A 25,730-nucleotide genomic window follows, 5' to 3' on the forward strand; every position below is an offset into this window, starting at 1 on the left:
TGCTGACCATCCAGATTTTCTAAAATGAGTGTCACTGGTGTCTTGAAGCGGATTGGTACCGCTCTAAATAACCAGCCCACGTGGAGCTCCTAGAGAAACTATTCTTGATCTTGTGGCCCGTGATGGCAAACAGTCACGTGTGGCCAGCGACTGCTGGTGGTGCACGCTCTATTGGCTGCACGCCTGGGCAACATCCGTGATTATAATTCCGATGTTAGTCGACATAACCCCTTCGATCTTAGGCTAAAAGTACACCACTGCTGTGAGATGGGTTGCCGGTGTATAGAGGATGTAAAAGACGTCTATAGAATCATTTCTCCCCCCTCCCCACCTGCATTGAAAGACAAGAGGGTGGGACACACATCGATTTACAAGAAACCGGGCGCCTCTTCGTGGGCGACTACAGCTGGCTGTGATCGATGTCCATTAGAATTAGTTTTCGGACTGAGGATGGTGAGATGTTCTCATACGAAGGACGAGTGAGAGTGCTGCCGTCCAAGGAGCTTTTCGGAGGGGCTGACGCCGTCGTGGGGATGAAGCGATCCTTGAGCCCCCGATTACCAGATGTACATCTAGTGGTTCTCGGGTGACGCCCCCGGTTACAGGGGTCAAGGATCACGCTTCATTAATAATTGTAGTGCAAAGTAATATAATAGATGTACATCTGGTAATTGGGGGCTCAAGGATGCAACAGTTTGAAACAAATCGAAAACATAGTGCCGCACTGCCTGCTGAGCGCCTAGCCAGTCCGCTAAACACTGCCGCCCCAGATTGTACTTCAGTTCTTCGACGATCTCTCACTATTCCCAAATTGTGTTTCAATTCTTCGATGATCTCTCGGTGGAAATTTAGTCAACCTTTGATCATCGTCCTACGCAATATGTGAAAGATATTCTCGAGGCTCATATCTGCACACGGATTCTCCACAATTATTTTCCAACAAATAAGATTAGCTGCCTTCAGTTCAGCAATTTTTGTGCTGCTAAGGAGATTTCTGTAGCTCAATCGATAATCAGTGCATGACTATCCTAAAGCAGTGTTCCGTTTCGTCTGGTTCCAAGATATAGGATCGGATCGAAATCTATGATTTGGTTATTTTCAAGCATGTATAAGGTGTCCCTTACAACCTGGCCTTAAACGATAAACTTAAAAAAATTGTGTGTGTGTGTGTGTGTGTGTGTGTGTGTGTGTGTGTGTGTGCGTGTGCGTATGCGCGTGTAAGTAAGCGCATGCTCGTTTGTCGATAGGGAACTGATTCATTTAGCATACTACACTGAAGCATTTGCAATATCATTTTATTGGTCAGTCTGATTCCTAATGCATTAAGTTGTACTCCTACAGCAAAGCCGGTATTTCACGCAGTCGGAAGGTGCAATCCAGACAGAAGTTAGGCACTTCTAATCATCCTTGAAATTACGAAGAATGGCGAAGAATGAATATGACGCGTTCAAAACCTGTAAGAAAGCAAAGATGTATTAGAAACAATGGATTGTGTAATTTTAATTAATTATGAAATAGTGTTCTGCTCTACTGCATATTTAAATCTCAAATTCTACACAGTTAAAGGAAACAGAAACGTAATCTTCTTAACATGGAACATTTCTCGATACTTGTTACTTGGAATCTCATTATTTGTAAATTACCACCATAAAATTTTTCTTAACCCTTTAACACCTCTGGAGGTGTTGACGCGCCCCTTTGTACCTGTCCCTGTTTTCTCTTAACGTGTTTACCCGAGCCACCGGTCCTTCTACATGGTACTCTGAATGTGTCTACGAGCGCCGCCTTAGGTGGCACCTGTGTCGTCCTGACGTGTTGAGACGCGCTGCCGCTTCTTCCCCTGTGGCTTCTGGCCTGGTTAACGCGCCCAGCCGTATATTCGTACCGAGCTCGTAGTAACTTAGAACTAATTAAACCTAACTAACCTAAGGACATCACACACATCCATGCCCGAAGCAGGATTCGAACGTGCGACCGTAGCGGTCACGCGGTTCCAGACTGTAGCTCCTAGAACCGCACGGCCACTCCGGCCGGCAGTAGCTGTTTAGCATTCCGCCGCCTCAGTTGAAGTCTCGTGAGCGGTTGCTGCTGTGTTCTTGTGTTGCAGTTTTCATCTGTGCTTTTACTGTCTGTTGACACCGTTAACGTTTTGAGAAGAAAATGGGACACCGTCGTGGTTGTACAGACGAAGAAATCGTCGAAATTCTCACTAGAAGCGACAGTGAGGATGAAATTTTCGACAGCGATGCTATTGATTATTCTTTTACTGAATCTCGAAGTAACAGTCCTGTGCCGTGTATTTCAGATGGAACAACGTATCTGTCAACAAGGGAGGGATCTCATTCAGAATCTGATGGGTCTGAGAGTGATAGTGAAGTGCCAGTGAAAAGAGCTCGCTTTAGCGACACGTTTAACTGGAAGAAAAGTGATTTTCGTCCATTTATGCATGCGTTCGATGCTTCATCTTCTTGACACAACTGTGGTTTAGAGCCAGATTCAAGTGTTTTGTAACACTTCCTGACATTTTTAACGGAAGAACTGATGAAATTTGTAACAGATGAAACCAACAGATTTTTTTATATGAGAAAGAAAATACGCCAGAATCAGAGCATTGTCGTTTGTCCAGATCGAACGAAAAGGGTTTCAAGTAACTGTATTCCTTCATCACTGTTTCTATGCTAATGGCTCGTATGAAAAAGCTGAAAATCAGTGACTATTTGTCCACAGACATACTCTTGAACACTACTGTTTTCGTCGAAATTATGTCCAGGGACTGTCTTCGGATAATTTTAAGAATGCTTCACTTCAGTGGTAACTCTGTCAGCAATGAAGGAGACAGGTAATTTAAAATTAGGTATATTGTTGATAAAATTCGCGCAACATTTGCAGCACATTTCATCCATACCAAAAGCTCTGCATTGACGGAAGCCTCTTGTTGTTCAAAGGGCGATTATCGTTCAGACCGTACATTCACTCCAAAAGCAGTAGGTTTGGAATAGAAACATTTGTTCAATGTGACTGCCAGACGGGTTATATCGTGGATTTTATTGTTTACACGGGCACAGATATTGAAATTGACTTCCACAATCTGGGGAAAATTGGTGACGTAGTAGCAACTTTGATGAAACCATTTTTAAGAAGGGGACATACGCTCTATGTCGATAATTGGTATTCAAGCCCAGACCCGTTTCTGTGACTTCATAACCATGGAATAAACGCATGTGGTACTGTTCGCAAAAACAGAAGCAACATGCCAAAATTACAGAACAAACTAAAACGAGGACAAATACAGTTTATGTCCACTGAAACAATCCTTGCGATGAAATGTGACAAAAGAGAAGTGTGGAGGCTGACCACCTGTAATGGTGCAGATATGGTTGAGATGAAAAAGACAAACAGAAAGACAGGTGAAAGATTAAGGAAACCACAATGTACTGCAGATTACAACAAGAGTATGGGGGCTGTTGACTGCTTTGACATGCTGCTGAGTTCAGTGTAATCAGTACGAAAGACTGTCAAGTCGTACAAAAGGTTCATTTTCCACGTACTGGATCTGCGCATTTTAAATACCCATGCTCTCCACAGAGTAGTATCAGGACGGGAAATGCAACTAGCGGAATTTCATTTATGTCTGGTAAGAGAGCTTGTTGAAGCTTACGTAAAAGACCGCAGGGAAACTGGCAGAGGAACGCGCTCTGGAGACGAGAATCCTCTAAGATTTACTAGGAGGCTATTCCCTAAGTTCATTGAGATGGAAAAGACGAAGAAACCTACGCAAATGCGTCGGTGCGCAGTACGCTCGAAGCAGAAAGTGCGCCGAAAAACGAGATACGAATGTAGAGCAGGCAACATAACACTATCTGTAGTGCCATGTTTTGAGGCCAATCACAATACACAAAAGTATCAACCGTCTATAATCACTCAGAAGCAAAGAAAATGAAACATATAAAAATACAAAAATTTTATACAAAATAAAATAAAAACAAAAATAAATTTTTAGCTTCGCCAGTGCCGGTCCAAAGTTCAGATCAAAAATGGTGGAAAATGTATTCAGAAGGCATAAAAGATACTCCAACACTTAGGATTTCTGACATCGAAGCCATTTTACAGAAGTGTTACTGTACTCTACAAAAACACGAAATGCATCTTCAGATTCCATTAAATTTGTTACACTACTAGCGATTAAAATTGCTACAGCAAGAAGAAATGCAGATGATAAACGGGTATTCATTGGACAAATATATTATACTAGAACTGACCTGTGGTTACATTTTCACGCAATTTGGGTGCATAGATCCTGAGCAATCAGTACCCAGAACAACCACCTCAGGCCGTATTAATAACTTTGATACGCCTGGGCTTTGAGTCAAATAGAGCTTGGATGGCGTATACAGCTACAGCTGCCCATGCAGCTTCAACACGATACCACAGTTCATCAAGAATAGTGATTGGGGTATTGTGACGAGACAGTTGCTCGGCCACCATTGACCAGACGTTTTCAATTGGTGATAGATCTGGAGAATGTGTTGGCCAGGGCAGCTGACAAACATTTTCTGTATCCAGAAAGGCCCGTACAGAACCTGCAACATGCGGTTGTGCATTATCCTGCTGAAATGTAGGGTTTCGCAGGGATCGGATGAAGGGTAGATCCACGGATCGTAACACATCTGAAATGTAACGTCCATGTTCAAAGTGCCGTCAATGCGAACAAGAGGTGACCGAGACGTGTAACCAATGGCACCCCATACCATCACGCCGGGTGATACGCTAGTATGGCGATGACGAATACACGCTTCCAAAGTGCGTTCGCCGCGATGTCGCCAATCACGGATGCGACCATCATGATGCTGTAAACAGAACCTGGATTCGTCCGAAAAAGTGACGTTTTGCCATTCGTGCACCCAGGTTCGTCGTTTAGTACACCATCGCGGGCGCTCTTGTCTGTGATGCAGCGTCAAGGGTAACCGCAGCCATGGTCTCCGAGTTGATAGTCCCTGCTGCTGCAAACGTCGTCGAACTGCTCGTGCAGATGGCTGTTGTCTTGCAAACGTCCCCATCTGTTGACTCAGGTATCGAGACGAGTCTGCACGATCCGTTTCAGCCATGCGGATAAGATGCCCGTCATCTCGGCTGCTAGTGATACGAGGGCATTGGGATCCAGCACGGCGTTCCGTATTACCCTCCTGAGCCCACTGATTCCATATTCTGCTAACAGTCATTGGATCTCGACCAACGCTAGCAGCAATGTCACCATACGATAAACCGCAATCGTAATAAGCTACAGTCCGACCTTTATCAAAGTCGGAAACGTGATGATACGCATTTCTCCTCCTTACGTGAGGCATCACAACAACGTTTTACCAGGCAACGCCGGTCAACCGCTGTTTGTGTATGAGAAATCGGTTGTAAACTTTCCTGATGTCAGCACGTTGTAGGTGTCGGTACCGGCGCCATCCTTGTGTGAATGCTCTGAAAAGCTAATCATTCGCATATCACAGCATCTTCTTCCTGTCGGTTAAATTTCGCATCTGTGGCACGCCAATTTTAATGGCCAGAAGTGTACACACGTTAAGCATAGAATTAAAACAAGCATAGTGGTACATTGCTGATATAAACAAACGTCACATTTGTTTCCATGGTCATCTTCCACGGCCGGTGCAACAATTAATTATTGTTACATATGCCGTCTTAATCTTGCTGCAATTAATGAAGAAGAATTTCACACTAGATGCGTTTCACTTATATTTACAAAGCGTCTTCTATGGTCAATGGTGTTTCTGCTTCATATTTACATCCTTTGCACACCAGTGCTTTTCATCTCTTCATCAGCGGAGGTTGACATCTAAAGACGTCTTTGTATACACACATCTGGCATTTTTTTTTAAGTTTTCAGCTTTTTTTATGCTGCATTGGCACTGTAGCTCACCTCACTTATGGAACTTGAGGCCCGTAAGTGAGGTGAGGTACAGTGCCAATGCAGCGGAAAAAAGCTGAAAACGGAAAAAAGACTGCCGGCTATTTCTGTACAAAGACGTCGTCTTTAGGCGTCAACCTCCGCTAATGAAGAGAGGGAAGCCGGCCGATGTCACCGAGCGGTTTTAGGCGCTTCAGTCTGTAACCGCGAGACTGCTACGGTCACAGGTACGAATCCTGCCTCGGGCATGGATGTGTGTGCTGTCCTTAGGTTAGTTAGGTTTAAGTAGTTCTAAGTTCTAGGGAACTGGGGACTGATGACCTCATATGTTAAGTCCCATAGTACTCAGAGCCATCTGAACCATTTTGAAGAGAGGGAAAGCAGTGGTGTGCGAAGGATGCAAACATGAAGCAGGAAAACCAGTAAACACAGGCAAAATGCGTCTGGTATGAAATGCGAAATCCACTGCTACATGCAGAGGAGGGTGAGAATAGGTGGAAAGTGCACATTGAAAGTCAGTATGATAGTGAAGCCTTTTCTAACGACGTGATAGAAGAAGAAACAATAGGAAAACGATAGGGAAGAGATAACGGATCCTGTATTATAGTTTAGAAGAGCTTTGGATGACCTAGGATTAAATAAGACAGAAGGGATAAATAGCATTCCATGGGAATGACATTGGGGGCAAGTGACAACAATACGACTATTGACGTTGGTGGGCAAAATTTCTGAGACTGGCGACATATGAAAACACATTCAGAAATATATCATCCACACGATTTCGAAAATTGCAAGGGCCGAGAAGTGCGGCCATTACCGCAGCATCAGGTTAACAGCTAATACATCCAAGTGTCTGACAAGAATAGTACACAAAATCGCAGTCACAACAAGTTTGCAAAGTAAACTCACATGGACAACATAAGTAAACTCACGGTATCCATTTGTCTGGACAGAAAGATCAATTGCAATAAATCCCTGTTCATAGCACAGTCGACATATTGTCCAAGGATATTACACAAACGAGATGCTATGGAAATAGCGGCGTCAAAATTAAATAATGAGGTATTGTAAAGAAGGTTTTGTGTTTGACAGCAGTGTGACAGCTAGGCAATCAAGCGCCTCATCTGCTTTAAAAAGGCATTTCAGTGCGAAAATGATGAGGTACTATACAAAATGTATAGTTTTAGAATCACGAAGAGTTATGAAATTTTATTGAACAATTTTTAATTTTTTTTCATTTTTTAGGCCTTCGTATCCTCCAGGTCCTCGTAACATCCTATGCAGGCAAATGGGAGCAGTAATGTGCTAATTATCATCTTTTAGAGAGCAGTGCCATTTCCTCATTGACAGGATTGCTGAAATGACCATATTCCTGGACGCCGTTGGTACACCCGACAATACTATTGGGATTAAACGATGAACGAAAATGAGGTTCCTTAAGTCCTCACGTCACGATCAGAACAAACAAGTCTATGCAATCCGGTGTAGAGTTAAGTTGCAGCTTACAGTTGAAGTACATTTTGGATAATGGCTGCGTACTATCCAGTGGAGGTTATGATCGTGGTAGAGCAGTTTAGGAGTTTGAGAGAGTTACACTTTAGCAAAGCAACATCTTTGAAATATACGTCACGTACAGGCAGATACCACTGCACCCATCCACTGAACAGCGTGACATTACGATTGGAACTGTTTTTATTATAACCTTCAAGACAATACAGACATAAAACGAAACAGGAAGGCAAGTAAACTGCGACTGTTGAGGTAAAAGACACGGTGGAATTAGCAATACCCACCAAAGCGCATGCGTTGCTGAATAAATTTCAATTTAATAGCAATTTATTGGTTTCCCACTGCTTGGTGGAGTCTTATAGCAATGGTGCAACTGCCATTAATCCACTACTCTTCAGCTGCCATTAATACACAATGTCAGGAAAAATTCATTTTTCTGTCAGTAAAGTGATAAATAAAAGTATATACTGTGTATGCACTTTAGGTTTAAGGGGAACAGTTAATTAGTTTTCACATTTACATTATGGTAACTTATTTCAATTCTAGATAACTGTACAAAACAGCAAAGCCATTTTTCGTAAGTCTAATTAAATCCGTATCCATATCAAACAGGTGGAGATACACTGCTATTCTGTAAACAAGCGGACATGTGGCTAATCCAAACGACTACGTAAATTTACTTTTAACCTGTTGCACGAGTGTACACTTTCTATGAACACTTATTCTCTGTTTAGATGGAAACAGAATACGACCGAGGATGAGTAAGATTAAAAGAAGAGCTGTTATCTGTGTCAGACATTTCAGTTGTTTCATCCCTCAGATATGTAGCAAAACGTGATACTGAGGTAGTACTATGAGTGCTCTGTTGAGGTGAAATTTGTCAGCAATCTGTAGAATCATCTTACCCAATCCTGAATTCAAAAAATTGTAACTGCACTTCCCTTCGCTTTATGGAGCAGTTAAACTGTAATCTTCGATAGAAAGCATATCACAGACCTTCAACTGCTTCACGAAAGGGATGCCTTTCGTCAAAAGATTCTATTCTTACCTTCCTTTGGCATATTGAACACAATCCCACGATCACAAAACTCAACGCTATCCACTTACTTAAGTGCTTCAAAAGGCGCTGATGTCTGTTGTAAACCAAAGAACAGGCGTTATGTGGCGTTATCAACTTAGATTAATTGTTGTTAGTCATGTGAAACCTTCTGGCGAATGTCAGATAAGAGTTATGTGACCGTATTCATTACATCGGATCTGAATATAGTTTGTTAGAATCACTGGCTGCTAGGTCCTTCTTATTTCCTTAGCACACACAGTTTACCAAATGTGCAACAGAGTGGACGAGTTCGATCAGCCTTTATTCAGAGTGAGGTCATCTTTGTATGGATATGAATGAAAAGAAGAGAAAGGACAAAACCCTTTGTCGACTCATCGTCGTATTCCTACCATTCTGCTGTAAAATCACAGTGAGAGTGGTGATTTAACCTGGAATTTAATGCAACATCTATTGAGCAGACTTATTTTTAAACTCCTTGCACTGCTTCCGGCTCGATAAGCAAATTTCGCACCTACTAAAGGATCAGAAATCCCTATTTCGTCTAAGAGGTGAGTATGTATTGTTAAGCAGAGAGCATGCCTCCATGTGGGTGTTATGATACAGAAACTGGTGTGTTGTGAATCTCTTTTCACTTACTGACTTCGCTCCACGAATCTTAGTCTGTAGAACAGAAACAGCCAAATGTATAGAGAACACAGCTCAAGTCAGTATTGACAGCGCTTGGAAGAAGGAGGCTTTTTCGCGAACTTCTATCGAATCGTGCACTCACGCACTATGCATAAGTCACTTTTCAACTCAAAGACAATCCGATCCGAACCCACTCTTTCTGCTACGGTGGTGGATCTTTCTTAAGGAATCGGCAGGTATCTTTAAGGAACACATGGAAGCTTTGACCAGCGCTGGCCTATCAGACCATAGGGAGCGTATATTTCGGCAGGAAAACTTCTAGTAGTTTTGGCAAGCAGCACATGGTACCTGGCAGCACATAATGGACGTTAGACACTTGCCTTGTGTTTCAGAGATAGACGAAATCAAGTGTTTCAGCAGTACGCTGAGATTACAGTAAATAATGAGTATTTGTGTTGCATGTGTATGGTTGGAACTCACTCGAGCTTTAAGACTACGCAGAACCTTGTGTATGCGTTTTGCACTCGAAAATCCCGTGAGAAACGTTATGTCATTATTTTGGCTTTTGGTATGACAAAACATAGCGATCGGTATCCATTGCTTAGTTAACTGTATGTAAGGAAGGTGTCTTACAGTTTCTTTCATTCACAAGATCTAGTTTCAGGGGCTTGTAGCCTTAATTTTAGTTTCTTTCCGATGTGCTGCCCATTGGGCATGAACAACGTTTTGACCAAATATTTGTATTTGGCCATGTCGAATGACCCTATGCCGGTTGCTATATTCAAAAATAATATTGCATTTTTCTGACTTTTGGTCTTCGCAAACTTAACACATTGCGCCCTTTTCTTTAGTTCACCAGTTCCACAAAGTTTCTCATATGTATAAAAACTTAAGCACGTAAAACTTTCGTCATAAAAACGAGCTTCAGTCACTTCCCTTGCAATTAATAGAAGAATATTGAAGCATGAATGTGCCGCACTTGCAATTCTTCCTTAAGAACTTTGCGGTACTACACATAAGACGATGTAAATGCAGCACCTTGAGACACACAGCGGCAGACACGGCACCGATGGAATTTATTTCTTCCACCGTGCCGGCTCGTACATTCAAAGGTTGTTAAGGCGTTAGAGGTCACAGGTGGCAGAGAAATCTCTTCTGCGGAAGTTCAGTCTATAAGTATCACCTTCTTACACTTGAAGTAGTGAAGTGCGATATATGGGCAGTCAATTCCTACTTTACATTTCGTCTGTACTACTTCCGAGTCCCACTCGCCTCTCACTCACCACCCCCCGGCCAACTGTTATTGTTTCACTTTACGACAGTTTTGCAACCTGAGAAATTTCGTATGGCAGTCATATTACTTCATCGATGGTTGATAGTGCCTGTGGATGTATTTCAGCGCATAGGCCAGGCTCTATCCTTATATGAACAATTAGCTCCAGTTCCATAAGGAGTGATAGTCCCCTACGACATAGTTCAAATTTTTTATGTCTCACCTGATATCATGTCTCGATTATAAAATAAATAAATAATGAAAAGTAGAAATAGAGAAGTGTATATAGACCAGGTTGTTCTGAGCTATGTTGTCAATTCATGCGTGACTTGATGAGGCAACAACAGTTTTTATTGGGAATTAAACGTTTGCTAATTAAATGGTAATTTTACACAGTCAGTCGATTACGACGTATTCCCTAGCGTGTTTTACTCCGAGGAATATCCATTAAACTGTAAGGGGGTAACACCGGTTTCTGACCGGTGCTAACACAACCCCTTCACGTGAGGAAGACAAGATAAAGGAAGTTACACGACGAAAACTACCTAAACGAACCCAAGCAGTGCAGAAGAATGACGCTTGGGACAGCAGCGAAGGGTAGACCAAAGTCGTATTGTCAGCATGAAATAAATTTCTTCTTATGTTTCGCTCATTGGTAGCAAAGTGGGAATCAGTACCGGATCGGTCAGTAGTGCATAGCATCAGTGCTGTAAAGTTGTTCACACCCGGACCTATGGATGTAACATCTTATGGTTGCGCCTGAAGAAACGCTTACCGCCACGAAGGACTCTCTGGAGAGAGCGAAGAAGCCACCAGCAGTGATGCGTAACGGCCGCTGGGCTCTGAGCATCAGAAGCATCAGCGATCGTTTGGTGGACGTCGGGCATTCCTGTAGGGAAGTCGCCGCGTCGTATGCCGAAAGCGCCAGCTTTTCGCTCTGGAACGAATGACCAGCGTCACCAACAAATAAATAATTCCTACAGTAATAGCTATGGCATATTACGATTTTAATCAAAGAGCTATTTCTGGGGTAAAAGACAAGATAAATTACAGATGAATATGAAAAGCTTCGCTAAGGTCAGTTTAATATTTTCATTCAAGTACAGTTAATCTGTTGTTCAGTTTCAGAATGGCATTACTTTTAGCCATACGTCTACGACGCTGACAGGGAGGAAACGCCTCTGGAAGGGACTAATGTCGTCTTCTTACGTGTATGTTTTGAGATAGGAGCTTATACGCTCCTATAGTATAGGAAGGCTGAATGTACGGAAATGTATAATACGCAGTAAAGCTTGCACTGCAGAAGCTGTACAATATTATAACAGGAACGTAGCTATTCTGTTATACTACGCTTAATCCTAAATACTGTAAGACGGGAAGCTGTAATTATTTCAGTACTTTATAGTGGACTGCGCAAATAACTTCGTACCATCATTCGAAATCTTATGTCCTATTACAGTCACGTAGGGAGCAAAGGATAAATGAGTGTTTCCGTATGTCGGTATACCTCCTAAGCTCTCGTTCCATATTCTCACACAATATACTGTGGTGCTAGCTGAATGTTCACACATTCAGTATCGACTACAGGTTCTTCACGAGAAAACGGTCATCTTTAATTTTTTAGAGATTATCATTTTTGTTGTTTGGTCCCTGTAACACTGGAATACCTTGCCATGACCTGTGAGAATCCCATTATTGCGTCTGCGAATTCACTCGACATCTGTTGTCTTTACGACTGAGTAGGCGTTTCAAATGCTTGAGCTGTCTCGTAGAATTGGTCGTCCTAGTGTACTGGATGCAGTTTGCTATAAAGAACCACCCAAACTATTTCAAACAAATCTTTTCTGTCGTCTTCTCTGTTACTGACTTCACTTGTACTTTCTCTTTCGTAGCGGATTATGGTACTGTTCTTACACAATGTAGTGATACGACAGGCTTCAGAGATTTATCATTTACTTTGTAATAAGCTAATATCTTAATCACTTATTGTTGTGTGCATTACCATACAGTTACCTATTTTTAAACACTTCTAGCATCAAGCGTACCAACTGGAAGTAATGTACAAGCTATTAATATTTCCCTATCACTATCGTTTGATTAAACTTTCTTAGGAAGCGCAGACATTTACCCGCAGGGGCACACGACTGTTGTAACTGATGCACAGAACACAGTAGTGGGACTTGTGCTACTAAATTTCGTTGACTTGTTCCCGCAGCTGATGCGAGAACCCTAAGATATCCACAGTCTTGCTGGCAACTCGTTAGAGGTTTAAGGCACCATCATCAACACACCGTTCTGTTCTACCGTATCAATAACTGAATCTAGTATTCGAGAGGAACAAATAGTTAAAATTTCTGCCATATTTCAAGATTGATAGTACCCGGATTATTTTCCATTTGTAGTCTCAATAATTTCGATTTTCGCGAGGTGAATAAGAGGATCTGTCACAAGAAAACAAGAAGATCAGATTGACTGCCTAGCTTCCACTTTAAAGCTCAAAACATTTACTGCCTCTCTTGTGACTTTACCTTTCCTACTGTTATCCAGACGTATTTTCTCAGAAATCTCTTTCTGAAAAGTACGGGCTGTGTTTGGCACAAACAGATTACTTTTGGCGAGCAGTGATCTCTTTGCCTGTGTTTGTCTGGCACTTAGATCTTCCTAAAATCTTCAATCATGCATTGATTTGCTTCACGTGAACCAGAATGTCTTTGTGTTCAACATGCTCTGCAATATTAGATATCACATTTTTCGCTAAGTCGTTTCTGCTGTTCGTCATTACGTATACCTTTCTTTTGTTTACTCTCAATTCATACTCCGTGTTCCTAATGCTGTTCACTCCATCAAACAGATCCTAAGCTCTTCCACAGTTTCGCAGAGGTTAGTAACGTCATTAGCGAATTTTATTATAGCTATCCTTCTTCTTCGAGCCTTTAATGCTAATCCCATATTAGGAGGCGATGAAGTTTGGTTACTCTATTTTATAATCTAATTGTTCGTAATTACGTTTATAAATAGTAAGAAATGGAGAACAAGAAAGCAGATATAAAGAGATCTGTGTGATAGCTGCATGAATTTAATTGAAAAAATGCCTTTTATTCCATAAGATATTTTGACAGTAAAGGGTAATTTGTGATAGTTACGCCTTACAAAATTAATTGTAGCATGTTTACTCAGAAACTGCTGTAATGCTATTATCAAACACTAAGCATAATACGGAAAGAACAAACTCCTCATTTTATTAACAATAGTTCAGCGACAGTTTCCTGGTAATCGTTATGTTGAGACATATGACAGAACGACTTTTACTCCAAAGCATCAGTACATTTTATTACGAAGAGGCTGGCTGTGTGTGGAGGTGTTGAATGTGTGCGGACTTGTTGACTTATGGTTTTCAAATGGCTTTTAGACGGCGAATATTGCTTCGCTGTGGTGGTGTAGGACTTGTGCAACCCTTAGTTGAACAGCTCTCTCATACTATATTCTTACGATCATAGTCTTGAGCGTCTCTCTAGCACACACTGAAATGCTTCACATCGTGCCTCTCAGTTTTTTTCCACAGTAGTGGTGTATCTTAGTCTCCTCCTTCCATTGCTGTTAACCAAGCGTTGCCCAGGACCTGTCCTTATTTTCAATTCATCGGCTCATTGCTTTGCCTAGTGAGTTCTGTTATTTCCATGCCACTTCTGCTGATTTTCAGTAAAACTCACTTACCATATTGTAAGGACAAATACATGACCCCGCACCCCCCCCCTCCCCACCCCCCACGCAGCCACATGCAACACTTGCCAGTCAATGTACATAGGATAAACATGCAGAAACTTCAAAACAAGATATTTAGAATATTTCAGAACTTTAAAAAGAAACAGCTCCCATAGCACATTTCCTGACCACCTTGTAGCCAACAGTCACCACCCAACCACTATAGAAACAGACTTAAGAATATTAAAACCCAGCCACAGTCTATACAGCAAACTGGCCACTGAGGAAAACTTCCATATACAGAAGGCAGTAGCAGAAGGAAAACAGGTCTTAAACGAATACACTACACTCTGCAAGGGCACGCTATTTAACACATTAAAGTAACCTCCTAAAACAGCAAAAACATAGAAAATCTACTCACACACAAGCGTACACGCACAAATGCACACACACACAAAGATAAAATGCAGCAAAATTCTAATTTGGGGCCGAACTCTCTGGTGAACAAATGAAGGCTGACAGGGCTGGGACACATAACAAACCCCAATCACACTGTGTCCTGGTGAAGTGAAAGAGTTTTACTACTTTATTTGTTGAAAATACTTGTTATAGTTACGTGTGCATCACAACACCTCAGCATGATTCGCAGAATGGAAGTGCTTGCCATACGAAAACGTAAGCAGAAACGAATATAGGCACGAAAACATCGGGAAAAACTAAATAACATTCGGGAAGATAGGTTAACTCCCAGCAAAAAACTTTCTCATCAACATCGTTTGGTTGCAGAGGACAAGCTACCTGCAGTAATGAACACACAAGTGATCCAGAAAGTTCATGCACAACAAATGTAAAGGTATTTACAAAAAGAAATGATCTATTGTTTGAACTAAAAGTGCAACAATAATATTCACATTGCAGAATAAATAAAAAATGAAAACCCACTGATGATGGCACAGTCGTGCCGAAACATTTCTTGGTACTGAGAAAAACGGTGTTTTGCAAAACTGACGGACCTCTCATGCAACAACTTTAACTGCAAACACGGCCAATACAAGGAGCTACAAATCAAAATGATGGATAGGCCATTTTATTCACACACATGTAAATGTCACACCGCCATGATCATGTCAGTGGAGGACCTTAAACAGGAACATTGGAAAAGTGTATGAACTCTTTGCTCCTTTGGATCAGGTTAAATTTTCATGGAATTGTTTTGAATGGTCGCAGATGCTTCCAAACTCTATAAGAGCAGAAACTGTGGTCGCACTCCTCAAATTTTGTAAGGTTACTAGCCCGCGATGTCTCTAGGGAAATCCTGAAGTGTCAGCGAAATGTCAGCAGTATTGTAAAAGGAGTGGGGGGGGGGGGGGGCTGGAAGGGTTGAAGTGGTTAGCAAAACTGTCGGAAGGTTATTGACTGTCTTTCTACAAATTTTTATATGAATCTCTTAGTAAACATTCAGTTAGATGTAGACTATATATTTTTTTAAACGACAGTTTACAGGATTTCTGTAAAAACCGACTGTGTTAGAGAGATAACGCAATACTGTGAAAATGTGTAGCTTGGTTCCATTTCTGTGAGTAAGTTTAAAATAAACACAGCCTTTAAACCAGAGGACAATTGTTTCTTCCTTACAAACTTTTTCTCATTATATATTATTTTAAACAAAAGTTTGATACACAACAATATTTGGTTATTTGTCCTTCCTCACGACTGGTTTTAACAGAAAACAGGAAAGTTGCATTGATTATTGATTGTCTTATGATTACTCCGGACCATACATCGGTGTCACACAGAGAGGATGGTCGGCTTGTGAAATCCGCTGGGAAGGATGATGGCACGACACATTGGAAACATTTCGGAATAATGCTTAGATTGACAGTAACTGTCCATAATGTATAAACTTCGTCTCCTGATAAGTCACAAAACTCCTCCATCTACAGGCCAACAGGTGATGAGTACCGATCCTCGGACCTGCAGCTACAATAACGCTGTCGAATCATCATTAACTACTGATGTGTTAATTTTAACTTAATTTAAGTTGTGTTATATAGTTTATCAACAGATATACAAGTCAAGATATTATACCCACCGCTCTAAATAGAAGTCAATCAAGCAGTTCAGGGAACAAAATCTAGTTTTTTAACGATTTTGAATACTGGGAGTCGTTATTCCAGAGACGAGCAATGTATTATTTATAGGACAGAACAAATATTTATTCATGAATCTAGAAATAGTTTTAATTTTCATACTATTGCTAATTCTAACACAGATTAGTAATAGTAATCAACAACACAGTGCGTGAATAGTACACTAGACAAGCGCTTATACCATACTGTCACGCATCTGACGCAAGCATCAACAGTGACGTCAGCTGAACAACTTGTCACAGTATGTAATCAACAGGAAAAGTAAATATAATACTAAACAGGATTTCTGCTGTATTACTCTGTTTCTGACTTTATCATGGATCATATCTCGTACATACCTCCGAAATGAGATCGTCCCCAAACCAGCAGTACACAAAGAGCATTGAAAATGCTGTGAGCAGGTAGCTGCAGGTCTTACTAAGTTCTTGCACGCCCTTAGCCCGCTGAAAGAAGTGCAAGGTTATTATTACTCTGTCAATACTCTTCGTCCATAACAGCACAGACATATATCTACACTGCACACGCATTAATCAGTTATCCACATGTCATATACACTTTTGACACATCATTACAGATCCCAGCACCTTTAAATGTAGGATTCCTGCAGTTATTCCCCAGTGTTGGTTTCTAAACATGGGATCGACAACAATGGAAAATATTGATGTCCTACAGTGATACGAAAATGAGATTTAAGGTCTCATGATTTTTATTCTTATAAAAATTACGTGTGAGAAAGTATAAATGAATACTCATTTACTCACTCTGTAGCGGTTTTGGTTTCGTAATTTAATGCACCATAAACAAAAGAACTGAATGAATATAATTGCAGGCGAACTGTGTCTCGAGCCACTATTTCACTTCAACTTTATTTTACAGTGTTAACTAAATGCGGAAAAATGATGGCTTAAGTGTAAGTAATTGTAAGTTAGAAGAAGAGTGTGCAGTATCTACTGGAGTCAGTGTACTGGATATCACAGACACTTTGAAAGAAAAAGATGTGCATTTACTGTTACAAATTTAAAATGTTTTGTAACTAATTTTTCATTTACATATCCCAAAGAACCAACTCCATCCTGCAGCCACTATGAATCAAGACACAAATGAAGTGAAGATGTATTAAGTATTATAACAATATATAATTAAGGTGACGACGGCCAGTGATCCCTTCTGTGTAGAAGCACACCAAGCTCGAACACTCACAGGAGTCGGCAAGTTGTTGCGAGTAATGAGCAAGGGAACTACATCAGTAGTGTGTGTTACAAGTTGAGAATTATGGTGTGACGGGACGCGTGCTAGGGCTGTCCGTGCGGTTGCGGTGACTACCGTGTCCAAATAATGTATGGGTCAGCACATCTGCCTAGTAAGTAGGAGTCCTGGGTTCGAATCATAGTCCACCACATATTTCCAGCCTGCCCAGTTGATATAAATCAATGTCCACTTGCAGGTAATGTCTTTAATTCTTATGTGTCTTGGTTTACAGTATTGGCGGAATAGGAATTTTATGTTCGATATGGATCACATATCGTACGAAATGGGTTTATACTGAACACAGAGCTAGTTTTGCGAGAAGCCAACGTGTCTTGAAATAGGTACTCTGATAAAATGAATTGTTTAGTGTATGAATCTAGATCCAATTTTGGATATGAGACAGATGTCATTCACACAGCTATTCTGAAACTTATAGGTACTCAAACAAAAATTTGCTAACAATCACCTATGTCGAAAGGGAGATTAGTGCACCGTGATTGTTAGTAAAACTTACAGCGGCTAGCACCAGTGTTTGCACGTAACCCATGTATCAACAGCATAAGGAATGTTTCACACACGATTGAAACTTTTTATCCACTTATTTCGCATTTCTTCTTTGAAACTCGTAGTGTCGTCTTTGAAATGAATATTCAAGTGTAAACAACATTTCAAAGTTACTTCATTGCTTTGAAAAACAAAATACAAACCAGCAAAATTCTTAGTTCAATTATAAGAGTTTGAAACGTCCGTGTACATTATTCCACCAACTTCCCAAATGTCCTCTAAGAATGTACTACATTTTCCCACAGAGACGCATTTCCTGCGTATTTACATCACAATGAAGTCCTTTCCATACCCTTTCATGCGACTTGAGTTCCGAAATAAGTGAAACGTGCGATTGAAAAGAGAGTGGATGAAATTTAATATTAAGTTAACAGAATTAAAATTTTATTTCAGCAACAGATCTGCCTGAGTTTTTACCTTCTCTTTTTTGCACCTTCCATTCTCTCCTCCCGAGGGCGCAGGACAGGCAAACGGAGAGAGTAGGGCTCTTTGGTGTCCTATTCTACCTCTCCCGGATTCGTTTTCTTACCGTTTTAATGGCCTTACGTGGAAATGAAAAGATTTATTCCACTTCTTGATTAGAAATACCACGCGAAAACAATTATGGGATCATAAAAGTGGAAGATGACTCTCAAGTTGAGCTTCCCCTAAATATAACTGCACACAACACAGTTGCACTAAAATAAGGAATTCTGTTTCTGCGTCCACATCTGGACAGTAGAACAAGGCGGACATTAAAGAACAGTAGAAGCCGATTGTGAGGAAGGAAGCTTAGGCTCACTGTTTCTTGTACGGTTCCAAGTAGTACCGGTGGACATAACAGATGTCGTTCAGAACCTTATCAGGAATGTCTGATTGTAGACGAAGGTATTACTTGTCGTCACAACTGCTAGGCGCGAAATTTACCTTTGCGGCCTGAAACAACTGCATGCAGAAGGACGTCCCAATGGAGAGGCTCTGTCCCAGTAACATCCCGCCTAAACACTCTTCCAGAAGCTCGACGTTCCTGTCAACATGTCAAGAACAACAATGTACTTTAGAAACAAGCTCTCATTAATGAAGGCTAAACGAGAAAACATATAAAATTACCATTTAATAGAAACGTGACTAAAAAAACTTAATTACATAACCATTCAAGCTGAATGGTCAAATTCTGATGAAACCGGCTTTCTCTACAAAAAAATCATCTATAATGAGAAAACAAGATGCTTAGGACGAGATCACAACGAATGGATGCCATACATAAATACATTAGTCAACAGCCTTGCGAATACAGACAACTGTCTCCGTTTTATGCTTTTGTAGAGCAAAGATAGACGCGGCTGTCTACACTAAGACGATGAAACACGCGGACCGGACAGAGAACATCAGGCCGATGAGCGACCCGATATACAAATGCCGACAGAGCCGTGGTAAAAATTGCTGTTTTGAAAATCGCGCCGCAGCGCGTAGTGTGAAGCAGTCGCCCTCCGTCGCTGGCGGTGGCGCCGCTGTGGCAATCGCAGCTTTGGTGTCTCCCTCTGGTGGGAAAGCGGAAAAGTTTCCTGTTCACGTGCATTTAAGGGGCCCTATGAGCTCGTCAGGTGTCAGTCAGTCAATCTGAGTCGGTCAGTCGGAGTTAGTCTGGGGGCAGGCTGTCAGTGCTGGGCGAGTCTGGTCAGTTGGTCAGCCAAGTTATTCTGGGTCTGTCTCTCGTCCGCGTTGGAGAGGCGTTTAGTGTCTTTCTGTCGTTCATTAAACAAAAAAAAGTGGAAGCGTGCTGGGCCCATAACCCAGAGGTCCGTGGATCGAAACCACGCTCTGCTACCATTAATGAACCGTAGATTTAGACTTTCAAAATCTTTTCTTAAAGAATTTAATTTGTTTCTATCAGTTACTCTTTGGCAACTACTTCCACGCTCATATAGTGTGTTAATGTTCTTGATGAGTTGCTAGTGAATATAGTAAATTATTTAAGAAAAGATTTTGAAAGTCTAAATCTACAGTTCACCGACATCTTGTCAATATCTCTTGGGCTAAAATTAGCCAGAGTACCAATTTATGAACATTGCAGCCTGCAAGAGAGTGCCATCTACAGCGACAGAGCTCTAGTCGCCCACAAGAACCTCAAACTCAGGACAAGAGATGAATAGCTAGGTGACCGGCAAGCACCTAATATGGCACCAGAATGTATTGCAGCGGATACGTTAGACCTGTTTGTACGCACGACTGTTCGTGGGTGTGATTGTGTCTGCGTGTGTGTGTGTCTGTTTATAAAGGTAGAGTAAGGTATTCATTAATTCCCGGGAGACACGGGTGAGGAATTCTCGTGGAGTATTTCGATCCGAATTAAGTCGCAGCTACAAGGGTCCGATGCTGAGGTCATGCATCAGTTAGCTAATTAGTTACACTGACAGAAAGAAATCGTAACACCAAAAAATAATTAGCGTACAATAATGAAATTTCGTTAATAGACCCGCCAGGGAAGACGAGAGCGCTAACGCGCTGCTTCCTGGACTCCGCCCGGCGGATTAACGACGAGGGCCAGTGTGCCGGCCTGCCTTGATGTGTGTTTAAACGGTTTTCCACATCCGGCTAGGTGAATACTGGGCTGATCCCCAAGTTCCGCCTCAGTTACACGCGCCGCAGACATTTGAAATACGTCCTCACTATTTCACAATTTACACTAGAAGCAGACAGTTGGGTTACACTGATTCCATGCTGGGGGGTACGGGGTGGCGGCAGGAAGGGCATCCGGCCACCCCTAAACCTAACCCTGCCAAATCCGTTGTAACCTCGCCGACCCTGCGATCGCTGCGGAACCATGGCGTAAGCGAAAGAAAGAAAGATTGAATGAAATTTTGTTAGTACTTTTGTCTATGTAACATATTTAAGTGATTAATATTGTAAGATCACTGGTTAATGTACGCGCCAGGTGAGTCATTGCAAATGTGAAAAGCTGGTACACGAATTACAGGTGAAACCGAGGGAATGTCGAATACAAGCACACAAACGTGAATGCATTATGTGGCATAGGCGCCGGATGTCAGCTTGTGGGATGGAGTTCCCTCTCTGCTGCACTACGTTGCTCAATACAGGGACGGTTAATGCTGTTTGTGCATGATGCTGGAGTAGCGCAGGTTTCCTATGTGATTTGTTGGAGACAGACTGGTGATCGAGCAAGACAAGGCCACATTACGACATTCTGTACAGCATGCTGGATTACAACAGTGATGTGTGAGGGAACATTGTCGTGTTGACAAACACACCCTGAAACGTTGTTCATGAATGGCTACAGGACAAGTCGAATCACCAGACCGACGTACAAATTTGCACTCAGGGTGCGTGGGATACCACAAGAGTGCTCTTGCTGTAATACGAAAATGTACCTCAAACCATGGCTGTAGGTGTAGACCCGGTGTGTCTAGCACACAGACAGGTTGTTTGTAAGCCTTCAACTGGCCTCCTTTTAATCAACACACGGCCATCGCTGGCAGCGACGCACAACCAGCTTTCATCAGAAGACACAACATACCTCCACCCTGCCCTCCAACGACCTTTCTCGACACCACTGTAGCCGCAAATGGCGGTCGTTTGGCGTCAGTGGAATGAACGATACAGGACTTCTGGCTCACAGCTGTCCTTGGTGTAACCGATTTGTAACAGTTTGTCGTGTCACTATGGTGCCAACTGCTGCTCCAGTTACTGCTACAGATAGTACGATGCCCCATAGCCATACGCCGAACATGATGGACTCCGTCTTTTTTTTTTTATTCCACTAAAACAAAAATGGCTACAATGAAATGACATAAATAAGGTTTCGGTAGTGCCACGCGGCCGTCCGCAGTTCTTGTGTCTTGCGACCGTACATTCTCGTGACGACCGCTGCCAGCAATCCTGCCAGGTCTTTCTGCAGTCTCGCAGAAGGGACATCCAGTTCCTGGAGCCCTATTACATGACCTCGTTCAAACACGGTGAAGTGTTCATAATGGCGTCTTTGTCACATCAAAGGCATTCTTGGCTAACATCTAGTGACTATGTCCAGTCTTGAATTTCACGATCGTTACGGCGCGAATTCAAAGCAAACTTGGTTTTCATCCCTATAGTCGTGCCATTGGCGCCTCTCTTACGCGACTGGTGCGAAATTTGAATTCAGATATACAAATACGCTTATAAACTTTCTTTTACGGTGCACAGCTCCTTCTGCGATCATTTTTCGTCAATGTATTAACCTATTTAATGGGTGGTATCGAGGATCACTTGTTATGATGCGGAACTAGCAACCAGCAAAATGTCTGATACAACAATATTTGAAATTTTCTAGGAGAATAATGTTAACTTCCCAATCAAATGCTTTTGACAAGTCACAAAAAATTCTAATCGTCAATATTTTATGTTTCTTTTTTCTATAATGTGATTTTGAATTGAAAAACCGGACCATCTATGGCGATACCCTTTCTAATTCAAAATTAAGACTAAGAGTTTTATTTTCTGGCAAGAGTGTTACTGTTGTTCTGAACATAATTATTCCCTGTATCTTCGTGGAGGAGGTAAGAGCGAAGTCCAGTAACTATTAGTGTTTGCCTAACTACTTTTCTTGTAAATATATCTGAGGAAACTGTATTTCATCTTGTCTGGAAATAAATCCTATGTCAGTGACACACAGTTTTTATGACTCAATACATTGTGTTATTTGAAAACCGAAAATGCAGTAGTTTTATTTAGTGTAGGTATGAAACATTGGCTCTTAATCCTTCGCGTGTCCTGTTAGTTTAGGTCTCGGACTGTCCACAGCAGCTCCTGGCTGCCATTTCTTGCTATTTGGTTTTTCTCGTTAACAACTATCTACTCATATTGCTTGACTAAACTTCTAGTTCTTGTTTTCTGTTTAATATTGCCCATATAGAGTTAACTGAATTATTTAAGAACAGGTTTCGTACACTTGACTTTCTTAAGACACCAAAATAATCCACGCAGTTTGAAATGAAACCTACCTCTCTGCCTGTCGCATCTGTTTCACACACTTTTCTCGTCCTTGCACATAATATGTTTATTCGTTTTGCAGTCCACGACCACAACTTTTTTCTTGTGGGAGAACAGTTTCTAAACGTTGATATAAATACGTCTGGAAACACAATAGTTTGGCGTTGACACCTACCACATTACAGTTTGCTGAAGGCTTACTTGAAACTTTCGGTTGACTGTTAGTTAACACCTCTATTTCCGATTATACTACTTCATTGTGGTTAGCATGTTACTACACACGGGTAGTTGTGAATCATAATCAGAGAGGCCTTTCACGACTGGGTAAACATTTAAACTCTTGATTAAGTATGTGTATACACATACATTGTGTATTAGTCTTCAGTTTTCCTGTGCGATTGGCGGCCGGATGTGGACGAGCGGTTCTAGGCGCTTCAGTCTGGAACCGCGCGACCGCTACGGTTGCAGGTTGGAATCCTGCCTCGGGCATGGATGTGTGTGATGTGATTAGGTTATTTAGGTTTAAGAAGTTCTAAGTTCTAGGGGTTCGATGACCTCAGATGTTAAGTCCCATAGCGCTCAGATCCATTTAACTTTTGTGATTCCTGTGGGAAAATAAACGACAGAACTCTGGTTATAGGTACGATTACCAAAATGTTTCTTTTATCTCAGTATTTCGCAAAATTTATATCAAAATCTCCATCATCCTACTAATTTCTTTCATTTATCTTCTAGGCTGACGGCTTAATTTTCTTCTAGAAATATTTTAAACTGATCTGTGAGGCTCTATACACTGTTGTAAATGAGATTTATGCTGTCAGAAAATCACAACCCCAGACTACATGTTGTTGATCTAAGCAAGTATTTGAACTTGTCACTTTGATTAACGTATGAGACAACTCCTCGATATTTGCCTAAAGAAACAGGATGCTGATTAGTAGTTCATAATTATGTTTAGTATATGGAGATCTGGATATAGCTGGAGCTTAGATGCAATAAATCAAACTCCGAAGACATGTAAGCAGCCAAGAAGTTCATTAATTTCTGTTTTAGCCGCCTAACATTCTTTTGATTGAAGGTACTACTATTCAATGGAAACAAAGAACTCTGTCACAAACACAAGTAAAAAAAAATGTCTAAATTTGAGCCAGTCCAGCTATAGTGTTGGACACAACCCAATAAGAGTATCATTTCTTCTAGGTTATATCTGTGTCTTGACAGTGCATGGAATATTTGCTCTTAACATTGATGTAGTGCCGAAATTTTAACAGCAGAATAAAACTTCCACCGCTATAAGCAGAAAATGCACAAATTCTGTTTGTCCAAAACTAAACCCGTCATCTGAGTAATTCTCGAAATTTATTTGTTTTGGGTTGCTACTTGTAGTACATATTTATCAATTCATACCTTATGATAGCTTGATGACGAAGGACGCTCTGTTGGAGTCGACAGTGAATGTCGTGATTTACATGTTCTAAATGCTTTTATTTGTTTTGGGTTGCTACTTGTAGTACATATTTATCAATTCATACCTTATGATAGGTTGATGTCGTGGGACGCTCTGTTGGAGTCGACAGTGAATGTCGTGGTTTACATGTTATAAATGCTTTTATTTGTTTTGGGTTGCTAATTGTAGTACATATTTATCAATTCATACCTTATGATAGCTTGATGACGAAGGACGCTCTGTTGGAGTCGACAGTGAATGTCGTGGTTTGCATGTTCTAAATGCTGCTTATTTTTCATAGAATAAGTCTGAGACGAAGAAAATTTCGACTGTGAGAGGCTGACGTTTAGGCTGCGAAGGTTTCTCCCTAGCACATCCAGCTGGTTGTGCAGCTGAAGGATTAGGGTGACGCTGAAGGAGTCGGCAGCCATGGTCCCTATGTGCACGCAGAAGACGATGTAGGCGCCGAACAGCCAAGTGGCGGCGAAGGCGAGCGGCTGCGTGACGTCGTACGGCAGCGCCATGACGAACGGCAGACCGTTGGCGTTGACGGGGACTGTGGAGTACACGAAGGCGGTGACCACCAGCGACCACTGGTAGGCCGACAGCACGCGGCGCATGGAGCGGTTCCTGAGGCGAAGCAGCCGCAAGTCGTCCGCCCTCAGGAACTGGTCAAAGTCGCGCCGCACCTTGGAACAGTCAGGCGCCGTCACCACACGTACACGGTATTTCTCAGAATGTTGAAACAGCAAGTTATAAAACCAAATACTATTTCCTTTGAAACTACAAGTTACCGTAAACAATCACAGAATATTTCATTTATTTCCACTCGGAAAGGAGGGTAAAGCAATCAACAAAAGATCGATTTATGTCGAGTAATGAGGCATGGATGTGCTGTACGTACCAGTTTTTGGTAACCTGTGCCACTGTCTGGTAACAGAAGAAGGATTAAAAAGTATATTAGACGATTGTTCAGAGTTATGTTGAAGTATCTGATCGCATAGATGACAGGAACCTAAATGTAAATACTGTCAGTGGTTACAGTATCCCGCCAGGGTAGCCGAGAGCGCTAACGCGCTGCTTTCTGGACTCGGGTAGGCGCGCCGGCCCCGGATCGAATCCGCCCGACGGATTAACGACAAGTGCCGGTGAGCCGGCCAGCCTGGATGTGGTTTATCGGCGGTTTTCCACAGCCTGCTAGGTAAATACCGGGCTGGTCCCCACGTTCCGCCTCAGTTACACGACTCGCAGACATCTGAACACGCTAGCGCTAT

General features: G+C 41.7%; 1 protein-coding gene across 1 annotated transcript; it reads right to left on the reverse strand.

Annotated features, from left to right (window-relative positions):
• Positions 1 to 1,369: 1,369 nt before the first annotated feature.
• On the reverse strand, positions 1,370 to 19,048 carry LOC124619278 (putative odorant receptor 92a). Its single transcript, XM_047145547.1, has 4 exons — positions 18,954 to 19,048; positions 16,574 to 16,678; positions 11,159 to 11,320; positions 1,370 to 1,454 (listed from the first exon to the last, which is right to left on the reverse strand). The coding sequence occupies exons 1-4, from the start codon at positions 19,017 to 19,019 to the stop codon at positions 1,398 to 1,400; spliced, it is 390 nt and encodes a 129-aa protein (XP_047001503.1). The 5' UTR covers positions 19,020 to 19,048; the 3' UTR covers positions 1,370 to 1,397.
• Between the last annotated feature and the right edge of the window lie 6,682 nt (positions 19,049 to 25,730).

Source organism: Schistocerca americana, chromosome 6 (assembly GCF_021461395.2).
Source record: "Schistocerca americana isolate TAMUIC-IGC-003095 chromosome 6, iqSchAmer2.1, whole genome shotgun sequence".
Taxonomy (NCBI): domain Eukaryota; kingdom Metazoa; phylum Arthropoda; class Insecta; order Orthoptera; family Acrididae; genus Schistocerca; species Schistocerca americana.

Bases quoted from the DNA above. Each gene is read 5' to 3' on its own strand.
- LOC124619278 (XM_047145547.1), bottom strand. From the start codon at position 19,019: ATGTTACTGGGACAGAGCCTCTCCATTGGGACGTCCTTCTGCATGCAG. The intron at 11,321-16,573 runs GTATGTACGAGA...CATTCGTTCCAG, and splicing joins GGGACGATCTCATTTCGGAG to AGCGAAAAGCTGGCGCTTTC. The intron at 1,455-11,158 runs GTAAGCGTTTCT...GCTTTCTTACAG, and splicing joins CCAGAGAGTCCTTCGTGGCG to GTTTTGAACGCGTCATATTC.